At 39.6% G+C, this 26948-nt stretch overlaps 1 protein-coding gene across 3 annotated transcripts; it reads right to left on the bottom strand.

The window, feature by feature from the left end:
• On the bottom strand, positions 1-26880 carry LOC105392827 (transient receptor potential cation channel subfamily V member 5). 3 transcript variants are annotated; one of them, XM_048625926.1, is made up of 17 exons: positions 26596-26872; positions 26196-26374; positions 25602-25730; positions 22559-22697; positions 9071-9117; positions 8662-8804; positions 6824-6977; positions 4954-5208; positions 4622-4859; positions 4256-4387; positions 3968-4059; positions 3672-3796; positions 2773-2907; positions 2343-2452; positions 1914-2095; positions 1342-1584; positions 4-227 (listed from the first exon to the last, which is right to left on the bottom strand). In XM_048625926.1, exons 1-17 carry the CDS (start codon positions 26684-26686, stop codon positions 60-62), a joined length of 2562 nt encoding a protein of 853 aa, XP_048481883.1. In that variant the 5' UTR covers positions 26687-26872; the 3' UTR covers positions 4-59. The 3 variants fall into 3 exon arrangements, with proteins under 3 accessions (XP_048481884.1, XP_048481882.1, XP_048481883.1); XM_048625927.1 differs by lacking the exon at positions 8662-8804 and having other exon boundaries at positions 1-227; positions 4589-4859; positions 8928-9117; positions 26596-26880; XM_048625925.1 differs by lacking the exon at positions 8662-8804 and having other exon boundaries at positions 3-227; positions 8928-9117; positions 26596-26874.
• Positions 26881-26948: the final 68 nt, after the last annotated feature.

Below are 26948 nucleotides of genomic sequence, written 5' to 3'. Positions count from 1 at the left end.
GCGTGTCTGGGAATTGAGGACCAGCCCGAATGCATTTAAGACGCTACAGAATTAGCCCATCACTTCAATATGGGGTTGGCCTTCTTCAGCGGGTAGTCCCTGGCTGGGGGCGGGGGCGCGCGGCCCCCCCCGCGCAGCTGCTCCTCCCGCTGCCTCCGCTTGGCCACGATCTTCTCGTGGGTTCTCTTCATCTCCATTATCTCTTTCATCTCTTCTTTCTCCTCGCTCTGGAAGTTTCGATCTGTTTTAGTGATATGCTTTTGTTTGTTTGTAAGTGTATGGTGTGTAGGGTTTTCAAGAAAGGTATAGTCATCCAAAAGGGGGTCACAAAGGTTGCATCTGCAGTGAAGCTTTGTGGGTCCGGCTTTTCTATTTCATTTCAAAATATCCACCAATTACAAACATAATGAATGATTAAGAGTCTAAGTACGGCAGAATTTTGAGATACCGCGTCAACCGATGGTCTCGAAGAATTAACGAGTTTAGAACTAAATTTGTGAATTTTTGTCACAGGAGTAACCCTTCTGCTCATCTCAAGGAACAAGAAAAGACATAAAATTTATATTTAGACGTAAACCTGTTCTTTCTTTATGCCAATATCACGAATATACAATAATATACATAAGTTACTGCTAGGTACTTTATGAAGTCTAGATTTAAATATTGTGTCTGCACTGTGATTTATTAGATTTTAAATGATACTTTTAAGTATTTGCAATTAGTCTTAATATAGATAACAGACTTGTTAGCAATTCAAAAGGCGTCTGAAATGGCTTTTAAAAGCCTTATGTCAACATCATTAAAATTGTACTACATATTTTTTATTGCATCATCATGTAAATGTTACTTCAAAATAAGTCTGGTATTATACATTAGTGATTAGTGTGTCATTTTCTTTATTATCTTCCTTTCTCTTCAATTACATCTATGCCTAAATAATTTATTGAATGTCATTGGTCTCTGTACCTATTTAATCATCTCATTAAATACACATCGGTAGGCAGGTACAATACCAACAAATATAGAACGCATTATTGCACCATTTTATTTCGTAACTGCTACTGAATCCATATTGCACACCAAAAAGGATTTAAAAAACCTTATGATTAGAAATATTCTTCATAGATTGTAGAAATCGTAGGAAGATATTTGGTGCGTGTGAGAGTAATTTCAACTAACAGTAGGCACTTACTTCTCTCCTCTACCGTATAAACCTAAAAATCACTATGCGCGCCCACTGCCACTCCTTCTCGTTGCGTGTCTCCGCGATCTTTTTCTACATCGTTACGTTCTCATTGATCCTTAACACAAGAGCTCTTGTCCCATTGGTCATTTCCTTACCTTCTGATTGATCCTCAGCACTAGTGCCCTCTTCCCATTGGCCATGGATTGGCTGTAGGCGAGCAGCTGTTTGAGTCTCTGGGCCGGCGGCACCCCGCGTTCCACCACCAGCACTATGCGCGCCCACTGCCGCTGCCACTCGTTGCGGGTCTCCGCTATCTTCTGGTAGGTGTTGCCCATCATGGCGATCAACATATTGACTAGGAGAACTGCGACGATGATCATGTAGATTACGAAGAGAAGCTGTTGGAGGATTTGGGTTTTTTGACTCAAGTTTTGTCAACAACGAAAGCGATCAAAAGTTTTAACTAACGTTAAATATTATGGTTAAATCAGGGAAATTTAGCCATCCGTAGGTTGAAATTTAGGTAGTTTCACTACTAGATATAGGCAGCTTTGAAAGAATTTCAAGACTTGATGAGATCGCGAGCAGCATATATAGAGTAAAGATAATCTATAATCATCATCAGCCACAAGCCAATCTTCTACAGCTGGGCGTCATTCCAAGAAGCATCACATCATTACCACAACACAATCCATGGTCTTCTTAATAATCACTAAACACCCCTTACCTTGGCTTCAATCTCATGGTCGGTGCGGTCGAAAGCCGTATAATAGTCGCTGAACGAAGTCAGGGACATGAGGAACATGGCCATGATGCTCTCCATGGGCGACGGCATCGGGTTGGAGATGGAGTCGTCCACGCCCTCCGGGGTGTTCGGGTTGTCGAACGACAGGAAGATCACGTAGTATGCTGGGGGTTGGAGATATGTTGAGAGTTAGCACGAAAAGTTTATTACGATTTCATATAGAGATAGTGAAGTCATACGTATAATACAGGGTGAGTCCTTCATAGATGTACAATTGTACATCCTAAAGTAGGCCACAGAGCTCTTCATTCTGATCAACTTTGTTAGAGCTATGTGACTGTGACCTACTTTTAGATGTGCACCTACGAAAGTCTCACCGTGAATATGCAGTGAGTTTGAGCATGAGCATACCCTGAGAAAATCCCATGACAAAGACGAGATAGATGCAAACGAATCGCAAGAGATCTCCCATCACCATGCGGTAGATCATCACCACGAAGGGACCAACCGTTTTGAAACCTCTGAAAAGAAATACTTAAGTTTAATTATAAACATTTCTATTAGCGTTTGTTTTCTAAAAGTGGTATACTACGCCGAAAGGAGCTGACTCAAGAGGTCAATCTCAACAACTTTTTTGGCTTCTTATAAAATGTCTTTGTTAACTTTCGAAATAACTGATCAGGTATTTCTAGCATTTATAGCTTTAACTTATTAACTGACATCAGATACCAAGAAAATAATATGCTGTCACCTACAGAAGAACAGGAATAAGAGCATTATGATGACGACCACATGATCCTCCATCCTTAGAAATAAGGCTACAAAAAAGGCAGAATGTCACCTGCAGAAGAACAGGAAGTAGGGTGCGGTAGTCAGCATGATGATGACGGCGAGGTGGTCCTCCGCCTCCTCGGCGCACCACAGCCGCAGCGTCGGCAGCGCCGTCATCAGCAGGCACGAGAACAGAAACATCACCCTGTATTACCAAATTACCATATTATGTGATGTGATTATTCTCATATTGTAAGATAAACTATTGAATTACTCATCTGGAATTTTCAGTGCTTTGCATTGTTATTAGTTTGTATGTTTACGCATTCGTTAAAAATATTAGCCAAGTGGGAAGCTACTCGTAGGTTATCAATAACATAACTAATAACTTTAACGGACAAACATGTCCTACAGGTTTTCTACAATTTTTTATATTTATTAAGCATACTCATTCAAAAACAGCGATACGGCCAGCGACCTATCACGTGAGTACATCAGTACAAATGCACAGTGAATAGCACCCATGACTACCCCTTCAGGGATTACAGTGGTGAGAATAATTATGTACCTATGTGTAATTATGTATGCATGTAATTATTATTATCCATAAGTCCATAAACTTTACTTTTTTTTCATTTTTCTATGTGGCAGAGGCTTTGTATAATAATTTATCGTTCCAAAATGCAATAAAGAGCTTTTTGAGAATTAAATTGTCTTGCGAGATAAAAGACGTCTGCCGATTGGTGTTGAGCAAGATACGGATTGATCAATCAATAGGCATATGTTATTGCTTCCGACAGTACGTATCATTAGTATGCCTTATAAAGTTATAAAGCTTCGCAAAGCTCACTTGTGCAATGTAGTGGCTATAATGACATTGAAACACATTCTAATTTACCACTTAAGTAACAAGAGAGTATTTGAGGTGCTCATCTTTATGGCACTCGGCGTGAGTGTGTAATTGTTTACCTCGACGGCACAGTGCTGAGGTTCTCAATAAACATCTTCAAGCCCAAGAATCTGGCTTCACGCAATGCCGCGCCGATGTAGGCCAGCGCGCCCAGAAATAAAACTAGCTCAGCGAAGATTCGGACCTAGAACAAATAATATGATATACTAATCGATTATATAGGTATAGTACTTGCATCCACAATAAAATATATTAACTTATTCATTAATACCTACTAAACTTAGTATCTCATTTTGAATTTGACTATGTAATTTGTTGAATAGTTGAATACCTTTTAAAACATTAATCGTGATACCTTTGCTTGTGGCGAGTCAAAGTTCATGAGTCTGCATTCTTCTTGAAGGTCCTCCCACCAGTCTTCCATATCATTGTCTGATTGTTCCGTCGCTAAAAGCAAATATTACTATGTACTTTCAAAAGTTAGCACAATAGCATGTCTTATACAAAAGCACGGATCTGAATAGGTCTAGCCAAAGGTAAAGTTATTGAAGAGTCGTTTAGTCTTATAAGTTTAAGGCTATCGATATAAAGATCAATTTAGTTTTATATCTGAATATTTCAATTGTATTCAATAAGTACTCACGTATAATTTTGTCTTTATTACTGGGATGGCTTTTGAATCGGCCGCATTTCGGTCCTTCTATTTTACCTTCTCCTAAGATTTCAACTGATCCAGGATCGAACTGGATTCCGTTTATTGTAAGCGTACAGTTTTCTGAAAACAAACTTTATTTCAAGAAAGCTCGATCTTATTTTAAGTAAGTTATTATCTTAAAGCTTAGCTTTTATAAATAAGCTTAAAATATTCTGCAACAAACAACACACCTAAACTTAGAAAATAGCCAAGAATCATCAAGCAATAACACCCGCAACAAAGCGCTCACAATTCTGACCCAGACAGACGTACAAAAAAGACTTAGAAATCTATTATAGAAACTGCTCCGATTACGTGATTCTGTCACCAGCTCCGTGTCATTGGCCGTGAGTGTGGAGTTGAGGGCGGTGCCGTTGACGGCCCTCTCTGGGGGAGGCCCCGGGCGCAGCGTAAAGCACACCAGAGACACCAGGAAGTAGCACGAGAACAGAATGAATTGACGGTAGAATCGGAACTTTACAAACGTGTTCCATTTTGTTTTTAGGAGGTCGATCAGCATTCCTTCTAGTAGCTCTAGATGCTCGTCTTTTTCCTGTGGTGGGAGTAATTTGTTATGATTGTAAAATTAAAATGTAATATACTGATATGCACCTAACTGTTCCATTCTGTGTTATGCGGTTTCTTACCCCAAAAACGACCAAGTTCAGAGCAGAATCCTTGCTAATCAACCCTGTCTCCGTATCAATAGTATCAACCTGCCCCAATGGGTAGGCGGCACAGGTAGTGGCTCCAATCTGCCAGTAAATTTCCCGTTCGATATTCAAAATGTGGAAGAAGAGTTCAGTCCTCGCCAGTTTAGCGGCCAGTGTCAGGGGAGTCAGGTTGAGAGCATTGCGGATGTACAAGGAGGCGCCCACTTCATATGCCATGTCAAAGGTTGTCTGTATTGAAAAGAGAACAATACTTTAAATAAAACGCATAATATAGTTACAATATATTATTATAACGAGTAATTGACAACATTTCAAATAAAATGCTCACCGATTTTATTTTATTTTCGACGAGATATCACAAATTTAGATGACCCGTATTTTTTTATTTCTTAATATTTCTATGTTTTAATATATTTTTTTGATTTCAAAGTTCAAAATATTTTTAGTATGAGTGACGTCACGTCGAGGCTTGGGATAAAAATATTTTCGTTGCCTGCCTAACCTAAAAAAAAAAGTTGGATGACATTAACTTGACATGAACAAGGACCAATCAGCTTCAACTTCAACTTTATTTTGTGGCAAGGACCAATCACGTACTTCCGTCATTGACAAGGACACATAAAAGTGACAGACATTTGAGTGATGTTTGTCATTGTCATTGTCAAAGTGACATAACATGTTTTTTTGTTGTTTATGTTTTAGAAGTAAAAGCCCCTTTAATTATTATGCCACATCGTGGTGTCACGAATGATAATTTAGATTTTTATGTTTTTCTCTGAAATAAATCAAAAGAAAAATCGGAAACATTTTTTTTTGTGAATATTAGAGCCATATCTCTAAATGGTTTTCGAATTTCAACTGTATAAAATTTTGAAATGTTGTCAATTCTGTCTATTTTAAACTCTACTCCTCAGCATAATATCTATAGTTTCGCAGTTTTAAACCTGAAATATCGTGCTTCTAAATTGTACTCGCTGAGAGCTACCTATATCAGTGGTTACAGAATTTAACAGAATGGAAGTATAAGATGAAGTAAACGTCTCGCTTTATCTATCGATCGACAAACATTGCTTTTTCGGAGCCAGTAACGAAATCTGTTTGAAACCCATTGACTCCGTTTATCGCTCTATTCAAATATCTTCAAGGTGATATTGGGTTCAAATTCAATAGTAAAAATTTACACGAAGTTTTGAAATAAATTTGAGGCTTCATCTTAACTAAATAGAAAAAGGTCAATGTAATGTGATGATGTCACCGTTCAGATGTTTTACTCAGTTAATTAGCAATAGGCTGGACAACAAATGAGCATGTTTTTTTCTCCGATGCATATTATATTACAAAGCATACCAACGATTTGCAATCCACAAAGACCGCTAAGCTTTGCTTATTTTTTCAATTCACAAATCATCTTGCGTAACCTAATGGACTATCTAAATAATAAGGCGAGTAAACTTTATCAATTTATTTCAATAAAATTGCCTTTCTTGTCTAAACGTAATTTATGAGTTTATGATCCATTTATAACTTAAATAGATGATTGATTAAAAGTAGACATTAGTGAAAAAAAAAAACATTTTCTTAACACCAGTGCACGTGTGCGTGCACTGTGTAGTGTGTGTGTAATATAGTAAGTATGTGAATGTTCCAAAACAAAAATAAAAAAACACGAAAATAAAATTACAAGCAACATAAAAAAACCTGTCCGGAAAATACATCGATAGTAGAAAATTATCTCTTCGATTAAAGTGGTTGATTCATTAATTATTATAACTTTATAATACAATGTAGTGATGTTAGTGAACTGATGACAGTGATACATCCTGGCGTCACTTAACCCACGTACCGTCTTCTCATAGATCACCAGCATGTGCAGCACAGTGTTCCCGTTAGTGTCCTGCTTGTCCGGGTCGGCGCCGCGCGCCAGGATCAGCCGGTAGCACTCCTCCTGCCCCAGGCACGCCGCGAAGCTCAGCGGGTACTCGCCCCAGTACACGTAGCTGAGGGGTTAAGAGGGGTTATCGGAGTGCCTAAGGGTCTAAGAGAGCATTTGTGTTGAATCCCGATGGAAGGTCAGAGTCGGTCATACACAGACGAGAAGATTATCATCCTATGCTACCAAATCAATTAATTATAAAAACTGATTAAAAGATCGCACCATCAGAATATGATGGAAGGTTCTGGCGGGCTAGACCACAGTATTAGTGGGAACTAGACCGAAGAAAGATAGAGGCTTATTTGCAGAAACAGAAAACCTTCTTATTCCCTTATGCCTCGTTTCATCTCACTGGCAAGCAGTGGCGGATTAACCTATAAGCACGACAAGCACGTGCTTGGGGCCCCGGGCCTCCAGGGGCCCCCATCCTCTGCTGCTGTTTCATTTTATACCTACATTTTATTCATCCACAATATGTCCGATGTAATGAGTTTGCTCTGATTAAAGGGCCTACCACACGCGTAAGTATCACCACAGTTTTGCCTGCGCCGGCCGGCTTAAACACGGAATACCGTGCGTGTGGTTGGTAAAGGGCCTACCACACGCGTAAGAGTATCACCACAGTTTTGCCTGCGCAGTGGTGCCACTCTTGAAAGGCTCTTGTATTGCGTATGTCTTGCGATCCCAACATTTAAAAAATCATAACTTCTCATCAGAGGCGTTTCTCCAAAAAGTAAAAATACTAATTAACGATCAGATCTACGCGCGGTGCATTTTGCTATAGGTACATTATCCTCCTAAACGCAGCTAGGTAATGCCTATTTGGAGAACCTAGAAATAATAATATAATGCCTACAATTTAGAAGTTAACTTGCAAAAAGGCCAAAAATTGCTTTTTTTTAGCCAAAATCGAAAATAAATTTTAGTTCTAACTAGGTATTTGGTTCTTACTGCTAAGTTCTAAAAAAAAGGCCTTATCTTGATGAAAATTTACGTATTTTTACTTTTTGTAAATTGATTTTGAAGAGAAGTTATGATTTTTTTAATGTTGAGTACGCAAGACAGCCGCAATAAATTGCCTTTCAAGAGTAGGGGGGCAGACCGGCTTAAACACGGAATACCGTGCGTGTGGTTGGTAAAGGGCCTAAGTTTGTATCACCATCATGATCATGATCAGTTTTGCCTGCGCAGGCCGACTTGTACTGTACATGGAATACTAAGACTTTTCTAGTGAAAAAATTCTAGTTGTTTGCAAATATTGAAATTATACCAGTAAGTAGAAGAAATAGTTCCTCATTGGGAAACATTGTTTCCAGTTTCCACGCCGACGATTTTGACAAAAATGAGGCTTGCGCGTACTTATCTGTGCCGTGTGATAGCACGGCGTACCTGCGCAGTTGTAACGGTGGTGATACTTGAGCGTGTCGTAGGCCTTTAAGCCAAGCAATTTTTTTAAAAATGTTTTACCTCCTTTTTTTAAAGAAAAGTTATAGGACGTTTTAGCTATTGAACTGTTTTGTCACTCTTTGTCAAGGAACAAATTGTTCTAAATTAGGGGCCTACACAGGCTTTGTGCTTAGGGCCTCCGATGCTCTTAATCCGCCACTGCTGGCAAGGTAGAAATAAATGGTATCATTCCTGCACTAACCCGATATAATTAGTGCTCATGGAGTTTTCATCGGGTTCGCAGGACCAAAAATGGCGCGGTAAATGATGAGAAATTGAACTTTATTCTTCCTTTGACTCACCCGATATAATTAGTGTCCTTCTGCACGTTGACCCACTCGTGTAATACAGAGTCGGTGCGCGACGCCTTCTGGTCCTCGGGGCACATGAAGTTGCCGCAGCAGCGCTCGTGGAAGTCGGCGCCGGCGTCCAGCAGGAACTTCACCAGTTCCACTCTTTGATAACTGCCTCATGTTTGCTTCTATACCAACCTGCTTAGGGAGTTTTTGTCCGGCTTGAAGGACCGTAAACTGGCGAGGGAAAGGAGGATGTTTTCCTTTTGAGTTACCCGATATAATTAGTGTCCTTCTGCACGTTGACCCACTCGTGTAACACAGAGTCGGTGCGCGACGCCTTCTGGTCCTCGGGGCACATGAAGTTGCCGCAGCAGCGCTCGTGGAAGTCGGCGCCGGCGTCCAGCAGGAACTTTACCATCGTCGGGTCCTCGTTCACTATGGCCATGTGGAGGACGCTCTCCCCTGCGGAATAAAGGGGGTACTCAAACACAAAGGGTTTCATTTTTATTAATCGTACATTTTTAAATTTGATTAATAATATGCGAGATCCCTAGCTAAACTACATAGGGCCAGGGAATATAGTGAACAATGAACGAATATCGGATCTATAAGAACCGCCGAGTTTCATGAACCCTGGCTAAGGACAATACTTGATCAAGTCACCTATGTATAAGGTAATAAAAATGCATTAGAATAATAAAGTCCATCCGTTTCAGAGGCTACATGCACAGATTGCCAAACCTTTAGCAAATCAACATCATCAGCCAATAATCATCCACTGCTGGACATAGGCAAGGAGCGCCACAACACTCGGTCCTCGGCCTTCCTCATCCAACCACTACCCGCCACCCGCCTAAGGTCGTCAGTCCAGCGGGCAGGAGGGCGTCCCACGCTGCGTTTGCCTGTTCGTGGTCTCCACTCGAGAACTCGTCTACCCCAACGGTTACCCCTCCCTCGGATTTCAACTGTGCGGACGTGCTTTTTGCTGCTAATTATTAATTTTAAATTTGATTTTAAATTATTCATATTTGTTTCGCTGCCACTGATTTATCGGTGGCTCCTTGTTCTTCCTGAGGCAACCGCCGTAAGAGCCAGCGGCCATCTTGAAGAGTGTCGGACTTCTCTTTCCTGTGTTGTGACGTCGTCGCTAATACCCTGATCTACTGAAGACGTGAGTTGAAACATCTTAATAAATCACAAAAGTGACGGTTGCGCGACGTGGGATCGAACCAGCGTCTCTTGGATCACAGGGCGGCCGCCTTAACGCTTACACCAGATTGGAGTTGCGCTGGGCTTCGAAAATATCGATCCATTTCTAACTCGCCTACGTAACTTGTATTTATAATTACCTACCTAGAAATATGAACTGTCATGGATGTGGTGTTACTGCTAAAAGCGAGGGACCCAACAATGTACTCTCATGCAATGTATGCAAATCAACTTATTGCTACCAATGCCTGAATATCTCGCCGGAAAACGTATTGAAGTTAAGTAAGGAAAGTCTTGCCTCCTTGAAGTGCCCGTCTTGTACCAATGTTACCCGGCGTAGAAACACAGCAGATACACCAGTGGGTGCTTTTCCCTTGGCAAAGGGTTCCCCTATGCATGCGTCGTCAGTCCAGCCAAAACCTAGTACCAAGTCGCCATCTACTTCACAATCGACAAAAAAATCTCTTGATAGCCAACAAATATTAGAAGACATGAGTAAGCTGTTAGACAACAAGTTGGCTCCTTCCTCATCATTCATGACGAACTTGCGCTCTTCACTTAAAGAGGATATAGAGAAAATCATCTCTTCAAAAATTACAATGGCCGTAGAACAACTGAAAGATGAGTTTACTGAGACTACGGATTTTATCGTGTCTGAGCAAGTGGACATTAAAAGTGAGCTTAAAGAAAAGTGCCATAAAATACAACAATTAGAAGCGGAGCTAATAAAATCAAACGCTGAAGTGTCAAAACTTGGTACACGGCTAGCTATTATGGAAAAAATCTCGCGCGATTGCAATATAGAGATTCATGAAGTTCCAGAGAGCAAGTCAGAAAATCTTTTAACCATCTTGCAAAATCTATGTAAAGTCATTGATACCCCTCTGAATGAAGCCGATGTCAAAGCCTATCGTAGAGTCGCTAAATTAAATCCTGCCTCTGACCGACCGCGCAATATAGTTGTGACACTGGCCTCTCCCAGGCAACGCGACACAATTATATCCGCGATGCTGCGCTATAACAAGCAACACACCAACGACAAGCTCAACTCTACACACATTGGTTTAACAGGAACAGCGCGCAGGATCTATGTTTCAGAGCATCTCTCAGCAGAGACCAAACAGCTTCATGCCGCCGCTAGAAAAACAGCAAAAGAGCTAAATTATCGTTATGTATGGGTGCGATTTGGACGCATTTATTTACGAAAAGCGGATGACTCAGATGCAATACTAGTAAGAAATCTGGACACTCTTGCCAATTTACGTTAATTTAAGTTAGTTAATTGTATACTTTTCTTCTTTTATATAAAACTAAAATTGTATTTATTCTGTGAATTTCCCGTTATTAAAAATGTCTATCATATTCTACCAAAATGTCAACAGAATCAGAACTAAGACTTCAGAATTTTACTTAAATCTGTTAAATACTAATTATGATGCCCTATGCTTGACGGAAACTAACCTAAATATTGGGGTTTTTGACGGTGAATTGTTTGATACGCGTTACAATGTTTTTCGTAGAGACCGAAGTGAGACGTCAATTATATCGCATAAAAAAGATGGTGGAGGCGTATTGATTGCAACTCGAAAAGATTGGAATGTTATCCGTCAAGCAACATGGGAAAGTAAATATGAGGATATCTGGGTCAGCATTCTGCCAAGTAACCCTAATATGCCTACGTTACATATTTGTCTGGTATACCTAAGACCCGATATGCCCACTCACGACATGTCTAGTTTTTACGCACATTATCAATCCATTGTTTTAAAGGCCAAGGAAACTGATGAGTTTTTGTTGGTAGGGGACTTCAACACTCCAAATATAACATGGTCACATTCTTTAAATAGTTCAGAACTTTCGCCTAATAATCCATCGGACATAAAAGCCACTCTACTAATTGATAATGCTAAAATTTGTAACCTATCCCAGTTCAATAATATTTCTAATGAAAACAACCGCTACCTCGATTTGGTGTTCTCTACGGTGAATATGATCAAAGTTTACGGTGCTGATCCTATGTCTCGTATGGATAAGCATCACCCTGCGTTGGCGATAGAGATGCCAAATATATGTAAGCCCACGGCTTTAAAACCTAATCAAGGAAAGAAACGTTATAACTTCTACAAAAGCAACTTTGATAAAATAAAAGAGGAACTGTGTAATCTCGACTGGCTATGTATTTTAAGCTCAGACGATGTCAATATTTGCCTCGATCTCTTCTACCGGCATCTTTATGATATAATAAAGAAACATACTCCACTAATAAGGGACGACTCTCATAAGTATCCCATCTGGTACAGCTATGGTCTGAAGAGGTGCCTGAAGGAGAAGAATAAATTCCATAGACGATATAAAAAGTTCGGCAATCCGAGAGATTATGATGTTTTTTCATTGTTAAGGTCAAGGTGTAAATCTTTAACAGAGTCTTGTTACAAAGAGTTTGTATCTTCTGTCGAGGATTCACTTGAAGGAGATATTCGGTCATTCTGGCGATTCGTACATAACAAAAAAGGCTTCTCATCCATACCCCAAACCATGACTTATGGTTCACAAACCGCATCTGACGGATTAGGAGTTTGTGAACTCTTTTCCGAATATTTCAGCTCCGTATTTGAGACTCAAACAAATTTCCCTCATGGCACATTACCTTCACCTGTTCAAAGTCAAAATATTTTATCCGGCATAGAAATTTCTCCAGGGGAAATAGAGTTCAAAATAAAGCAGTTAGACTCTAATAAAGGCGCTGGCCCTGATGAAATTCCACCATTATTTGTTAAAGCTTGTGGCAAGGAATTATGTTATCCACTTAGTATAATTTTCAATAAATCTTTGAAGTCTGGTATTTTTCCACACAGTTGGAAACTGGCACATATCATTCCAATTCACAAGTCCGGTGACAAAAGCAACTGTGAAAACTATCGACCCATTAGTATATTGTCCTGCATGGCTAAACTCTTTGAATCTCTGGTTTACAAATATTTATTTAATCATCTGCAACCTCTTATTTCTGACAAACAGCATGGTTTTGTAAAGGGTAAGTCTACCATAAGTAACCTACTAGAATATAAAAACTACCTGTGTCAATCTTTTGCCGTAAGAGGCCAGGTGGATAGTATATACACTGACTTTAGCAAGGCCTTTGACAAAGTGAGCCATTCTCTGTTAGTACATAAAGTAATGGAATACGGAATACACGGGAGCCTGCATAGGTGGATAACCTCTTACCTTGGCCAAAGAAGTCAATTAGTTGCTGTGAAGGGCTATACATCAAAGCCATTATTTGTAAGTTCTGGTGTACCCCAGGGATCACATTTAGGGCCATTACTTTTTATTCTGTTTATTAACGACCTTGCGGAATGTCTTGAAAATCCTTGTCTTTTATACGCCGATGACTTAAAAGTCTTTCGCAAGGTAAATGATGTAAATGATTGCCTTTCCATACAAAACGACATCAATAAAATAGCTAACTGGTGTTCAAACAATATGATGTCTCTTAACGTTAAAAAATGTTTTGTGGTGTCTTTCACAAATAAAAAAACCAAATTAATGTATAGTTACCAGTTATCGGGTCATTTGCTACAAAGACAGTCGGTTGTACGGGACTTGGGAATATATTTTGATGAGCAATTGACCTTCCGCTATCACTATGAAAATATTACTGGTAAGGCGAATAAATTACTAGGTTTCATTATAAGAGCGTCCAAACACTTTAAAAAGTACAGAAGTTCCATATATTTATTTCAAAGCCTGGTTCGTCCTATATTGGAATATGGATCTGTGATATGGTCGCCATACTATGTGGTACATATAGATAATATTGAGCGAATACAGCGCAAATTCACAAGATTCTTAAGTTATAAGTGTAAAGCTGGTCGGTCAAGAAGTAGTTATGAGGAAAGGTTAGAAAAATTTAACATGGTGTCATTAAAATATCGTCGTAATCAAAGTGACTTACTATATCTTTATAAAATCATACACAATGGTATTGACTCCAGCTATCTTTTGTCACTACTGTCTTTCAACACAAATAATAGAACTCGAGCTTTTAGACCGTTTGCCCTTAGATCCTATATTAACAACACCTCGTTTTACAACCCTATTGTGCGAATGTGCAGACTCTACAACAGCATTGTGTCAATAGACTCTAATATAGATATTTATGTTGCGAACTATGTTAAATTCAAGGGATCCTTGGCAGATGCGCTCAGACGCATAGACTAAATAGATACAAATACCTACCTTTAATTTTATTATTATTTTCTTCTTTTTTTTTTTTCTCCATTTCTGGTTTTGTTCAACCATTTTTGTTATTTAGTGTTAGTCTTTTAGTTGCTTAGTTATACTATAGGTTAAGCATAAGCACGATTTGTTTAAATTAATTATGCTGTAAACACATATTTTGGATTTCAATTCAGATCTAAATTTATAGTACGTAATCATATTATTGTGATGTATTAATTGTAATCCGTTTTGTGTTTTAATAAATAAAATAAAATAAAAAATATCGGTTCTTCGGCAGATATGACCAGCCCACTGCCACTTCAGCTTACATTTTTTGCACCTTTAGCACATTTAAAAAAATATATACGCTGAACCCTAAACATCCGATAAGCCTCGATCTATATTGAAAGGGTACCTAACCCCTTCCTCACCCTATTATTATGTGATTAACAACATCCACCGGCTATCAGCGCTCTATCAAATTATGTAGACACATGCTAAACGCCACTTTAGCTGAAATATCGCGTACGTGCTAGGCAATTTATATGGAGGTCAGGGCCGGTTTACTTAGTTATAATAAATTGATAGTTAGCCTGGATTCTCTGTTTATGCTACGATGCGGGGATTTTTCATGATTTATTTATAACTATCCTGTATATGGGTCCGACACGTTAAGGCTGTCACTAAAGCTGGAAGAAAATCAGAATCTGTCAAATCTAGTGAGGGGGGGTTGAGGTATGCGGGGCGTTCTACGGACAATGACATGAAATTTTAACATAGTACTCGAAAACATAAAAGTGAAGACATGCCACTTTGTTAAAAATATACTAAGTAAGTAATATTGTTTTGTGCTACGAAAATATTTATTTTTATTTGAAAGTATTTTTAATATTTCTCTCTCTCTCAGCCTTCCGTAGTCCACTGTTGGACATAGGCCTCTCCTAACGATCGCCACCCCAAACGGTCACCCGCCATCTGCATCCAGCGGCTTCCCGCTACCTTCCGCAGATCATCAGACCAACGGGTTGGGGGGCGACCGACACGCCGTTTGCCGACACGGGGTCTCCACTCCAGAACCTTTCTACTCCAGCGGTCGTCGGCTCTGCGGGCTACGTGGCCAGCCCATTGCCATTTCAGCGTGCTAATCCTTTTGGCTATGTCGGTAACTTTAGTTCTCCTGCGGATTTCTTCATTACGAATCCTATCTCGCAGGGACACGCCTAACATAGCCCTTTCTATAGCACGCTGAGCAACTCTGAGCTTGTGGATAAGCCCTTTGGTGAAGCACCACGTCTCGGCTCCGTAAGTCATCACTGGCAACACGCACTGATTGAAAACTTTTGTTTTCAGACACTGAGGTATGTTTTCAGTGAAGATGTGTCGTAATTTCCCGAACGCTGCCCATCCGAGTTGGATTCTACGAGCTACCTCTTTATCGAAGTTGGATTTACCTAATCGGATCACTTGTCCTAGGTAGGGATACTGATCAACAACTTCGATGGTGACACCTCCTACAGTTACGGGCGATGATGAAACATGTTCGTTCGACATGACCTTTGTCTTGTCCATGTTCATTTTCAGCCCAACTTGTTTAGAGGCATCATTGAGGTCTGTGAGCATTTCGCCCAACTCCTCCAGCGTTTCCGCCATAATAACTATGTCATCAGCAAATCGTAGATGAGAGATATATTCGCCATTGACGTTAATGCCCAGTCTTTTCCACTCTACAAGCTTAAAAACATCTTCCAGTGCACAGGTGAACAGTTTCGGAGAAATAACATCTCCCTGTCTCACGCCCCTTTGCAACTGGATCGGTTTTGTGCTATGTTCGTGTAATCGAACTGACATTGTGGCAGCATTGTACATACATCTCAACACCTCGATATAGCGATAGTCTATATGGCACCGCTGAAGGGATTGAAGCATCGCCCAGAGCTCAATAGAATCAAAGGCTTTCTCATAGTCCACAAACGCTAGACATAAAGGTAGATTATACTCCTCGGTCTTCTGTATGACCTGCCGAAGCGTGTGTATGTGATCTATGGTACTATAGCCTTTTCGGAACCCGGCTTGTTCGGGTGGCTGGAAGTCGTCGAGTCTTTGCTCGAGACGATTCGTAATAACTCTCGAAAACAGCTTGTACACATGGCTTAGAAGTGCAATGGGTCTATAATTCTTCAATAGGGCTTTGTTGCCTTTCTTGAAGAACAAAGTCACTACACTTCTGCTCCATGCCTCCGGGCTTGTGCCTTCGAGTATGACGGAATTAAACAGCCTCCGAAGTGCTATTAAAATCGGTCTACCGCCGGCTTTCAGAAGTTCTGTCGTTATTCCATCATCTCCCGGAGCTTTGTTGTTTTTTAGCTGTTTGAGAGCTATACTAATCTCGTCTAGACTGACGTCCGGAATATCTTCGGTATAGTGTCGGGTGAGTGGCGCTCGGCTGTCGTGAGCACCGCTGGTAATAGGGTTTTGTGTTGTGGTGTATAACTGTCCGTAGAATCTCTCAATTTCTCCCAGAATTTCGGGCACTGATGAAACGGTGTTGCCTGTGTCGGTCTTCAGTTGGGTCAACAGAGTCTGCCGAACAGATCGATCTCTAGCAAAGACTTTGGAGCCCTTGTTTTGCTCTATTGCGTCTTGAATGCGCTTGCAATTGTAGCGTCTCATATCGCAACGTCTTGCTTTGGCGATCTGTCTGTTTAGACGTCTGTATTCGACCATATCAACTGAAGACTGCAACCTCATTTCTCTCCGTTCTCTTATGAGACTCAGAGTCCCATCTGAGAGTTTTTGAGGTCCTCGGTTGGTTCGGGACGAAAAATATTTCGATCCTACCTCTCGGACAGTTTCCACAAACCTATTGTTTAAATCGTCAACTGTAACGCAATTCTCTAAACATATCAGGCGGTCGCAAAGCTCAGACTGAAAGCTTTCGGGATCCTGGATTTGAGCAGGAGTAGGACGGAGCGTGGACTTCATTAGACGGGAGCGTTCTATTTTGCAGTTTATATTCAAAGTGCCTCTTACGAGTCGGTGATCGCTGCCGGTCTTAACCCTACTGATCACTGAGACATCATTGAATATGTGCTTCTTATCCGTCAATATGAAGTCGATCTCGTTTTTAGTCTTCCCATCGGGGCTAATCCACGTCCACTTCCTTTGTGGCTTCTTCTTGTAGAAGGAGTTCATCATATAGAGGCCCTCCTTCTCCAAGAAGTCAGCCAGCATTTGCCCACGATGGTTCCTGACTCCAAATCCATGTGACCCCACTTTCGTCTCGCCGCCTTCTTGTTTTCCGAGTTTCGCGTTAAAGTCTCCCATCACCACCGTGAAATGAGTAGTGAACTTACGCAGGGCAGACGATACGTCTTCATACGCAAGTTCGACCTCATCATCGGTGTGCTTAGATGTGGGTGCGTAAACCTGTATGACCTTCATTGAGTATCGTTTAGATATTCTCAGGATGAGGTACGCAACCCGTGTCGACACACTTCCGATTTCAACGATGTTGTTGACGAGGGACTTGTTGACGATGAACCCGACACCCCCTTGGGACAGTTGGTCGCCCTCCCGGTGGTACAGCAAGTTTCCGGACTGGAGAATTTCCGTATCCTCTCCCTCTCGTCGGACTTCGGATAACCCTATAATGTCCCATTTTAACTTGCTGATTTCCTCTTCCAGCTCCTCTATCTTCACGTCTTCCCTCAGTGTCCGTGCGTTATATGTTGCCAGGTGCAAGGGTCGGTTGGGCTGGTAGCCGACTCTCTGCCGGAGATTCTTCGCACCCCCTGCCCCGCCGTTACCGTGACCGCTACCGGAGTCCGGGATAGCGGGGCTGCCGGGGACTGGGGGCCGGGGCTTTGTTTTTTCCATCATTAGGAGGTGTATTTGCCATAATCACCGCGCTTGGCAGGCGTGTTGGTGATTCTCCTTTTTTACGGCGGGAGATCGCCGCCTCTGCTAGGAGAGGAGGTCGGGTCGATTTACCGCCGCCCGACATTCGGCGTTGTCACTCGTTAGCACCACCCAGGGGGCACGTGTAGGGTAACTAGGGTTTGTACCTACGGACGTGAGCGACAAGCCCCCTAATATTTAATAATTAATTATATATAAACTCGTTACCCGTAACGATATTTATACAGGTTGTTGCAAAAAGGGTTTAATACTATGCCGAAACCTACGTGTGCAGCATGTTATTGATGTTATTTCTAAGCCAGGAAATGAAATCAGAATGTAAAAAAATCGCGAAAATATTATCAGAGTTTAATAGTTCAGGGTGTTGTATTAAACTCTGCCCCCGTGTAATAAAAAAAGTATAGTTAGCCGAAAGGGCGTTACTCAGGCGTCACTCTGAAAAACTTTTATCCTACGTAATTTTTTATATTCATGAAAAAAACGCTTCTTCATATAATTTTTTTTTGGTCACATGACCTTTTAGTTAGACGACCTGTTTTTTTTTGGTGTTTCAAAAGCAGAACAGTAGTTTGCAGAACTCTGCATATACAGGGTGTCACAAAAGGTTACGTAGCTGGCAAAGGGATATGGGGAGGTCACCAGAAAAATAATAACATGTAAGTACCCCCGCAAGGGAGTACATTAGTACAAGGCGAGAGTGTGTATTTTTTTTTTAAGTACTTATGTGTATTTGGGATATGATAGAAATAATATTTTTGTTTCTTAAAAACCAAAAAATTTACACCTTGCTGCGCTCTTTTGCTCACTGTAAGTACACCTACAAATATTGCTGTATTAAAAAAAACGGTTTTGTTATAACGATTATAAAAAAAAAGTTATTTTCATGTCAAGGAGTCATTTACCTAATTACGATTTCACTCAACAGCAGGTGAACTGAAAAAATAAGTTCTAGTTCTATCATCACTTTAGATCGCAAACATTGTAACTCCACTTTTCTCGGCGAAAAGTACTCTTTGGTGTCAATAGAAACGTTTTTTGAATTCACATGTTTTCCTCTTTATTCGAAAAAAAAACTGTATTCCGCATTTTACCATTTGTTTTCCTCTAAACCCCAAACCGTGATTTTTAAACAAGAAAACTTAGTAATTATACCCTTTATTCTCATATACAACGTGCGATGTAGGCGAACGTGAACGAAAACTATGCAATAAGCCTTTGTTTTTATTACTACTTTAGTAAATTACAATAACATACTCAACAATGTTAATTTTTTTTTGCAATGTTATGTTGTTAAATTAAGATCTAATATTTTATTAACATGAAGTTACTTTCAACTTTTTTTTGCATCTATGCGTCGAATCACAGCATGACGGCTGCTGCAGCTTCCTGCTGTCCTGTCCTCCAACCAATCCCACCAGTACTGCAGGTTGCGTCGAATACGAGCCATTCTCTTCGACTTGACAAGACAGGTGCTCCCGGAAGGATCATAGATCGCACGGAACCCGTACCGTATAGAGGCAACGGACTCCTTTGCAACAGCCCCCCAGATTCGGAAGTAGCCCATGCACTGCATGGCGAGCACAGCGGCAGCAATTTTTTCGTAATGAATCATTGGGATGTCATCCCCGAAGGAGGCTCTCAGCCTACCTCACGACCTGTGTGACATTAGAAAAATGCACTGTGCTAACGCCGTTTGCGAGCTTGATTTGCAGGACCGCGTTGTATGCCAAGTTCCACAGCAGAGGGGTCCAAGACCTACCGCTGTGGAACTCCGCAACTGAATTTCTTCAGTGAAAACAAACCCTCTCTTTTCGCATCCTTAATGTACTTGTTAGACACGTATGACCTCTGTCAATTTTCTGCAGATAAGAAGACAAGTGATGGTATACAAGAGCCGCCCTAAAGGTTCGCCCTCTAGGGGATAGAGTTGAACGCGGTTACTATTTTTAAGCAAACAGCCAGCGCAACAACTCGCCCGTGGTTCTTATCCTGCTCCGACAGTGAACGAACGCAAAGTATTGTACCCACTATTCGAATCCGCATTTCGGATGCCAAACTGACTGTCCGAAAAGTCGAAACCGTACCACCACAGAGGTATGACTCGTTCGAAGAGCTTATCAGGCTCTTACAGCAATCAGATGTGTCGGTACACTGAAAGATAATCTACAGGCCTGCTTTATTTATTTAGGAGCACTAATGGCCTCCTTTCAGTCATTGAGTCACTGGCACTCAGGCTGCGGTTGAACAGGAAGATAGACTGTCTAAACAAATCATTTTTAGGCTAGTTAAAAAAAAACTTTAGGTGGGTAGTATGCCAACTAGAACTACAAATAAAACAGTATTTTTGTCTCCTCTAAAATTTGGTCACGAGGAGTTACGATGATTACGATCTAAGGTGACGCTGACGATATTTTATACAAGGTATTGAAAAAAGGGTATAAAGCTTAGCCAAAAGTGGATTTAGGTGCCATTCTGATCCACTTTTCTTCTACAATTTTGAAAATTCACGTAACAAAACCTTTTACATAGAAACTTATTCGATCACGTGACTTTTTACTATAGAGACCGAATTTATTTTTCGAGAATTTCCAAAACTTGGAGAACAAAAGTTGTTCAGAATAACCCCTGAGTCAAACCCTTTCGGCACAGTATACCCTTTTTGCAACATCCTGTATAGGTAATATCAGGTTTATAAAAGACCTGGGCCTGTAGAGTGAGACTCGGCATGGGGAGTCATAATTTATAGATCTTTTAGGTTGCAGTGGCGAATGGGCACTGGTAGCCCTGCCCTTTTCTATAACTATAACTATAGGTAATTTTATGGCAATTTAAAAATGGTATAACATTTATCTATTTGAAAAAATCATTAAAAATATACATTACCTATCACCCTATTTTAAAAAAAAAATTCAGCCCTTACTTTAAACTTATAACACCCCTCTATTTCCTTCAGGGGTTAAAAAACCTGTGTATTTAATATTTTCTTATGAGTTTTTTTTTTTAAACTAGGCTCTTACATAGTTGTACATAATATTATGCGGTATTTTATTCCACTTGTAACGCATAAAATTCATAGCTACAGTAAACATTTCATTTTTTTCATGGCGAGATACAGTCGCACTTAACCGCTTTTTTGCAAAGCTTGTTAAATAGATTTAAAAAATTATGTAAATTTTAGATCTTCAATTTTTAAAAATACTTACTTATTTTTAACAACCTGTAGTGTACAGACTACCACATCTTAAAATATATATATTTTTAATTAACTACGGTTTTTGGTTTCAAATAAAACAAATTATGAACTTACTTTTCAACACCCTGTATATTGTGTAGCTTACCTACCATACACAACCGTTAAAATAAAATAAATTACCCCTCAGAATATAAACAGGCTCGCGCTTTGGCATACTGCATTGACCGTATAGTTCTTATTCGGAGAATCTAATGAGTGTCATTATGTGCAATGTTTACCTTTATCTATGCATCTGTAACTCTATAGTAAAAAATGTAAACAAATCGAAAAGGCGAAATGTTTTCTAAGAATTTTCGGCTTTTCTGCATCTAAAATGATTAGAAAATTAACTTTCCATAGCAAATGCATATGTATTATAATACTTGTAGTCATAATTTGTTGATTTAATCAGTTTTTGTGAAATATTTGATAAAAAATAAAATGGCGTGGGTATCGCTCCTAACAGGCCGCCACCAGGGCGACGACTGAAGAAATCTGAAATCTGTCACGGTGTCATCATTTTTAAACCGGAATTTATTAGTTTTTTGCAAAAAAAGTTGACTTCTGGTCCATTAAATCCAACTCTTTAAGGTAACTTTGTTAAGAATTTAATTACCTACACATACATATAAGATTCCATGAAAATGGGCCCTCTGATTTCGAGGGTTTTTTCATAATAAGTCAAAAAATGGCAAAAGACATGGTGTGTTTGCAATTTTTTTTAACATACTTATTATAATCCTGCACCAATTTATAAGCAACTAACATGTTCAGTATACCCTCTGCTACAAAATATATTTTTATCAATGTGATAGAAGCCACCGTTTTTCCAATCTAATCAAGTATATCAAGCCGACTTTAGCATTTTAGCTTTAGGGATCCCCTTAAGCTGTGGGTCCCGGTTGCTGCTTCGGTAGCAGTCGTTAAGCCTAGTCAGAGGCCTTCGGGCGGCTTGAAAACATCTGACAGTCGGGTTGCCCACTTACCCGACAACTCTCTCAGCACAAGCTTGCTTGTGCGGGGTCCACCAATGGGTGCCCGTGCCCCAGCAGTGGGGACGTAATGGGTCGTGATGATGATATGGGTCCGTGACCCATCTATCGTTTCCTCCCATGCTTATTCTATGCCCATACTAAACAGTAGAATTAGAACTGTTTATGACCATAATATTATAATAATGAAAACGTGAATAAAGAAACAATATGAAAATGATGAACGCACTACTTTCTCGTTACAGTCGTAGGCTAATTAATCCTCCTTCCAACTCCCATATACGTAACGACCGCCATTTTCCCACTCTTTCTTTATTTTTGTGACTCATACCATAGTACTCATCGCTCATGTAGATCTCGTTGATGAGCTTGGGGTAGAAGCGCAGCAGGCGCTTGGCGAGGTCTGCTAGGAGCGACGTGGCGTTCAGTAGACACAGGTGCAGGATCGTTTCGCCTACTGCTCCGCGCTCCTGAGGAAATATTCATCATCATCGATAGCAGGCAATAGTCTTTTGTTTCTGGATATAATTGTCTACTGATAAAGAGGGTCATGAATATGAATAATATGATACTCCTTCCTCACGCTACCGCTATCCAAATAAATTCTAACTAAAAACTTTACAATGCAAAATGGCCACTAAGAGGAAACAAATGACAGATGATGAATGCAGTAGATCAATGAGAACATAACTACAGTGCCACAAACTTATCTGTTCCGGTGACAGCTCACGTAAATGTGTAATATTACTTCATTTTATAAGATTTTAAGTTTGCCAGTAGTGGTAATTCGCTCTTCTGGTTTCAATAAACCTATCTAATCTATATCAATATATAATTCATTAGTAAATAATGAGATATGGATCAATTTAGTTCGCTCTCACCGGAACAGATAAGTTTGTCGCACTATACCTATATTTAATAACCTTTTGGAAGTTCATAAAAGATAAACGTAAAAATAAATCGACCCTCCCCTCTGAAATGAAAATGAATAACACATCTGCCAACACAGGACCAGAAATCGCTAACTTATTTGCAGATCAATTCTCATCTATCTATAGTGAAGTAACCGGCAGTGCCAGAAATCCAAGTATCATCAATTATATATCATCAAATCCTGATAATAACTCAATATGCTTCAACCGCATCAGTTTCAGAGAGTCAGATATATGCAAAAAAATAAAAATGCTTAATATTTATAAAGGCGCGGGTCCTGATGGTGTACCACCTATTTTTATTAAACGTTGTGGATTATTGCTTGCCTTACCACTGGTCCTGATTGTTAACCTCTCTTTTTTGGATGGGAAATTTCCAGACGAGTGGAAGAATGCAAGAATTGTACCAATTTTTAAAAACGGTAATGATGCAGAAGTTAAGAACTATCGCCCTATTTCTATTTTATCTTGTTTCTCTAAGCTCTTCGAATCCCTGTTACTCGATGTTTTTTCTCCTCAGATAACTAAAATATTGTCCGATTATCAGCATGGATTTATAAAAGGCCGCTCTGTACAAACTAATCTTGTTAACTTTATTACAGATATATCGTATGAAATTGATAAAGGCAAAGAGGTAGACGCCATTTATACTGACTTTTCCAAGGCGTTTGACATGGTGGATCACACATTACTAATTCGTAAGTTAAAATCTGTCGGCTTTAGCGGAAAGTTACTGAGGTGGTTTGAGTCCTACCTATCAAACAGACCTCAAATAGTGTCAGTGAATGGCTTCGACTCTAAACCTTATCATGCTAAATCCGGTGTTCCTCAAGGATCGCACTTGGGCCCTCTTTTATTCCTAATATTTATAAACGATCTTACCACTAACATAAAACATTGTCATTTCTCCTTTTTTGCTGACGATCTAAAAATTTATAAAGCCGTTAACTCCATCACAGATGTCAAACTTATTCAAGAAGATCTAAACAATATTAAAGACTGGTGCGATCTTAACCATTATGTCAATAAACGTTAGTAAATGCTACTTCATCAAATTTACAAAAAAGAAATGTCCTCTTACATCTTCTTACACTATAGGCAATAGTCAACTAACAGAAACAAGTGAAATTAGAGATCTCGGTGTCATCATTGATAGCAAACTTAGTTTCATTTCTCATTATGATAATATTGTTAAGAAAGCCGCTCAAATGCTAGGGTTTCTAAAGAGAAATTCAAGGGACTTCCATAATAGCACAACTAAAATACTTTTGTACAACGCGCTAGTCCGCAGTCACCTGGAGTTCGCCAGCGCGGCGTGGAGCCCTCACTATACGGTACACTCTCAGAGGATTGAAAGTATACAAAGGGCATTCACCAGATACTTGGCATTCACTTCTACTGGGATATCGCACAGGAACACCTATGACCAGCGTCTAAACTTCTTCAACATGAACACGCTGCGTAACCGCCGTATTTTACAGGATTTAGTATTTTTACACAAACTTATTTCAAATCAAATTAGCTGTATTCATCTTTCCGAAAAAATTCATCTATCAGTGCCTTATAATCTTCCTAGAAAACCAATCAACAAAATATTTCATATCCATACGTCCAAAACAAACACTGGTCTGCACGCCCCAATGAACAGAATCTGCCAGGAGTACAATGAAATTAGTACTAAGCTTCCGAACATAGATATCTTTAGTGACAGTTTACCCAAGTTCCAAAGTGGAACACTGCAACTATTTTCAGTATAAGTTAATTTCAGTATTAGTAATTTTAATTAACGAATTTACAATATTTGTTAATATTTACATTTGAATTCTATTGTCAATATTTTAATTTTGTTATAAAATTTTAATTTTATTACTTTTAAGGTTTGTTGATTTTAATAATGTTGTATACGCCTGTAACTGGCATATCGTATTAGATGTAAGACCTTACAACATATCTTTTAAAGACTGTAATAATATGTATGCTGTTGGTGTATCTTTAATAATAAATAAATAAATAAATAAATAAATGTCATGGGCTCATGCTACTCGTCCTATTCGTATGACTGAGAATACTCCTAAGCTTCCTACTCCAACTTATTTTTAATCTCCCGCCATTTTCATATTGTTTCTTTATCAACGGCATGTTGTACGGTCAGCTGTATACACTTTTTTACCTTGTCAAACTACCTACATATGGAACCGTCAATGGATGAACAGGCAGTTTGTGATTTTGACAGGGTATAAAAGTGTATAGCTACTTACGTAGCTGACTGTACTGATATTTGTTCTCGGGTCTTGGATGTGCCCGTAAAATGGCAATAGGCCCCCTATTACATTGCCATTGGGACCAACATAACACTCTGGCGAAAAGTGGGTGCAGCAATGCACCTCTGCCTACCCCGCAAGGGAGTACATTAGTACAAGGTGTGAGTATGTGTGTCTGTACCTTGAGGTCCCAGCACAGTTCCCGATAGGCTGAGGGGTTGGCGTCGTATTCCTCCTGCGACACCTCGGGCCAGTCCTTGTCCACGTCGAACTCTTCGTCCGGGTTCTCGAAGCCCCGGAGAGGGGGCAACTGCAAGTACATAATATATGAGGTTTAGGGGTAGGTTGCTGTAAGCTAATTAGAAGGTTGTAAACTACGTGTTTATGAAAAAAAAACAAAACATAACGCTCTTTATTTCAGTTTTACATTGAAAAGGAAAATGATAAATCATTTAGATAGTGGGGAGTTTCAGATCATTACCACTTTGTAAAAAGTAGGTAGGTTAGGTAGTGATAATAATTAGTGTGAGGAGTAGGAGTAAGCTTTTTTAAAACCAAAGTTTAATGCAAAGTATCACGAAAGTATACTCATTTACTTCAGTCACCTACAATTTTTTTTGTAACAGCTAATAACTCTATCCTCGTAGCCCGTGCGTTATTAATTTTAATCGTAGGCGTATCAAAGCGCATTTATGGCATAAAACGATCTGCTAATAATTAAATGTTAGTGAAGTCTTGAGTACCTAGAGGTACACACATTTCTAAACAATCTTACCAGTTTATGCCTAGGTCTTTCTTTATTCCTCAACAGCACAAGATGTGATATGGGGATGTATTTCCCCTTTCCCTTGTTGTACAGAAAGGGCTCCACTTTGGTTTTGATCGCGTGGTCTATTTCTGCGTACTGCTTGTTCTGCACTGCTCTCTTCATCATGTCTACCAATAGACCTCCACCTGGGGAATACAGATATTTATAAATACTTTATTCTTTTTTGCAGGGTTCAGCGCTGGATAGAAGTTAGTCAGTAGTTTTATTCTTTCTTTTTAGTAGATGTAGGTAGAACTAGATGTACTGTGAGATATAATATCTACGTAAATCAGATAATATAATTATGTAATTACCTACTTCACTTAACTTACACTTGATGATAACACATTCAGTCATAGAAACTTACCTTTCAGGTCAATCAGTTTATACAACTTCTGCAGCGAAGTTCCCGCCTGCTTCTTCACACCACTCGTCACGTTACTCTCTGTATTACCCATTATTTATATTTTTTACCCTTTTATATTATAAATCAGAGGATATCAAATCCTTACACGTTTCCGCATGTTACTCCTCAGCAAATTCTAGATATCTCGACAGGTAGCGGCCCAAAGTGGATATCGATAAAACGGTACGTGGTCGCAATAGCAACTCCGCAGTTTGCGAGACTTCACAAGTAGGAAAGAAAAGCTCAATAATGATAAATATTTTTTACATGTGACTAGGTACTAATGAAGTCTTTTAGAAATACCTACATTATCT

Source organism: Plutella xylostella, chromosome 15 (assembly GCF_932276165.1).
Source record: "Plutella xylostella chromosome 15, ilPluXylo3.1, whole genome shotgun sequence".
Classification (NCBI taxonomy): domain Eukaryota; kingdom Metazoa; phylum Arthropoda; class Insecta; order Lepidoptera; family Plutellidae; genus Plutella; species Plutella xylostella.
This window is presented reverse-complemented; position numbering and strand designations above follow the sequence as displayed.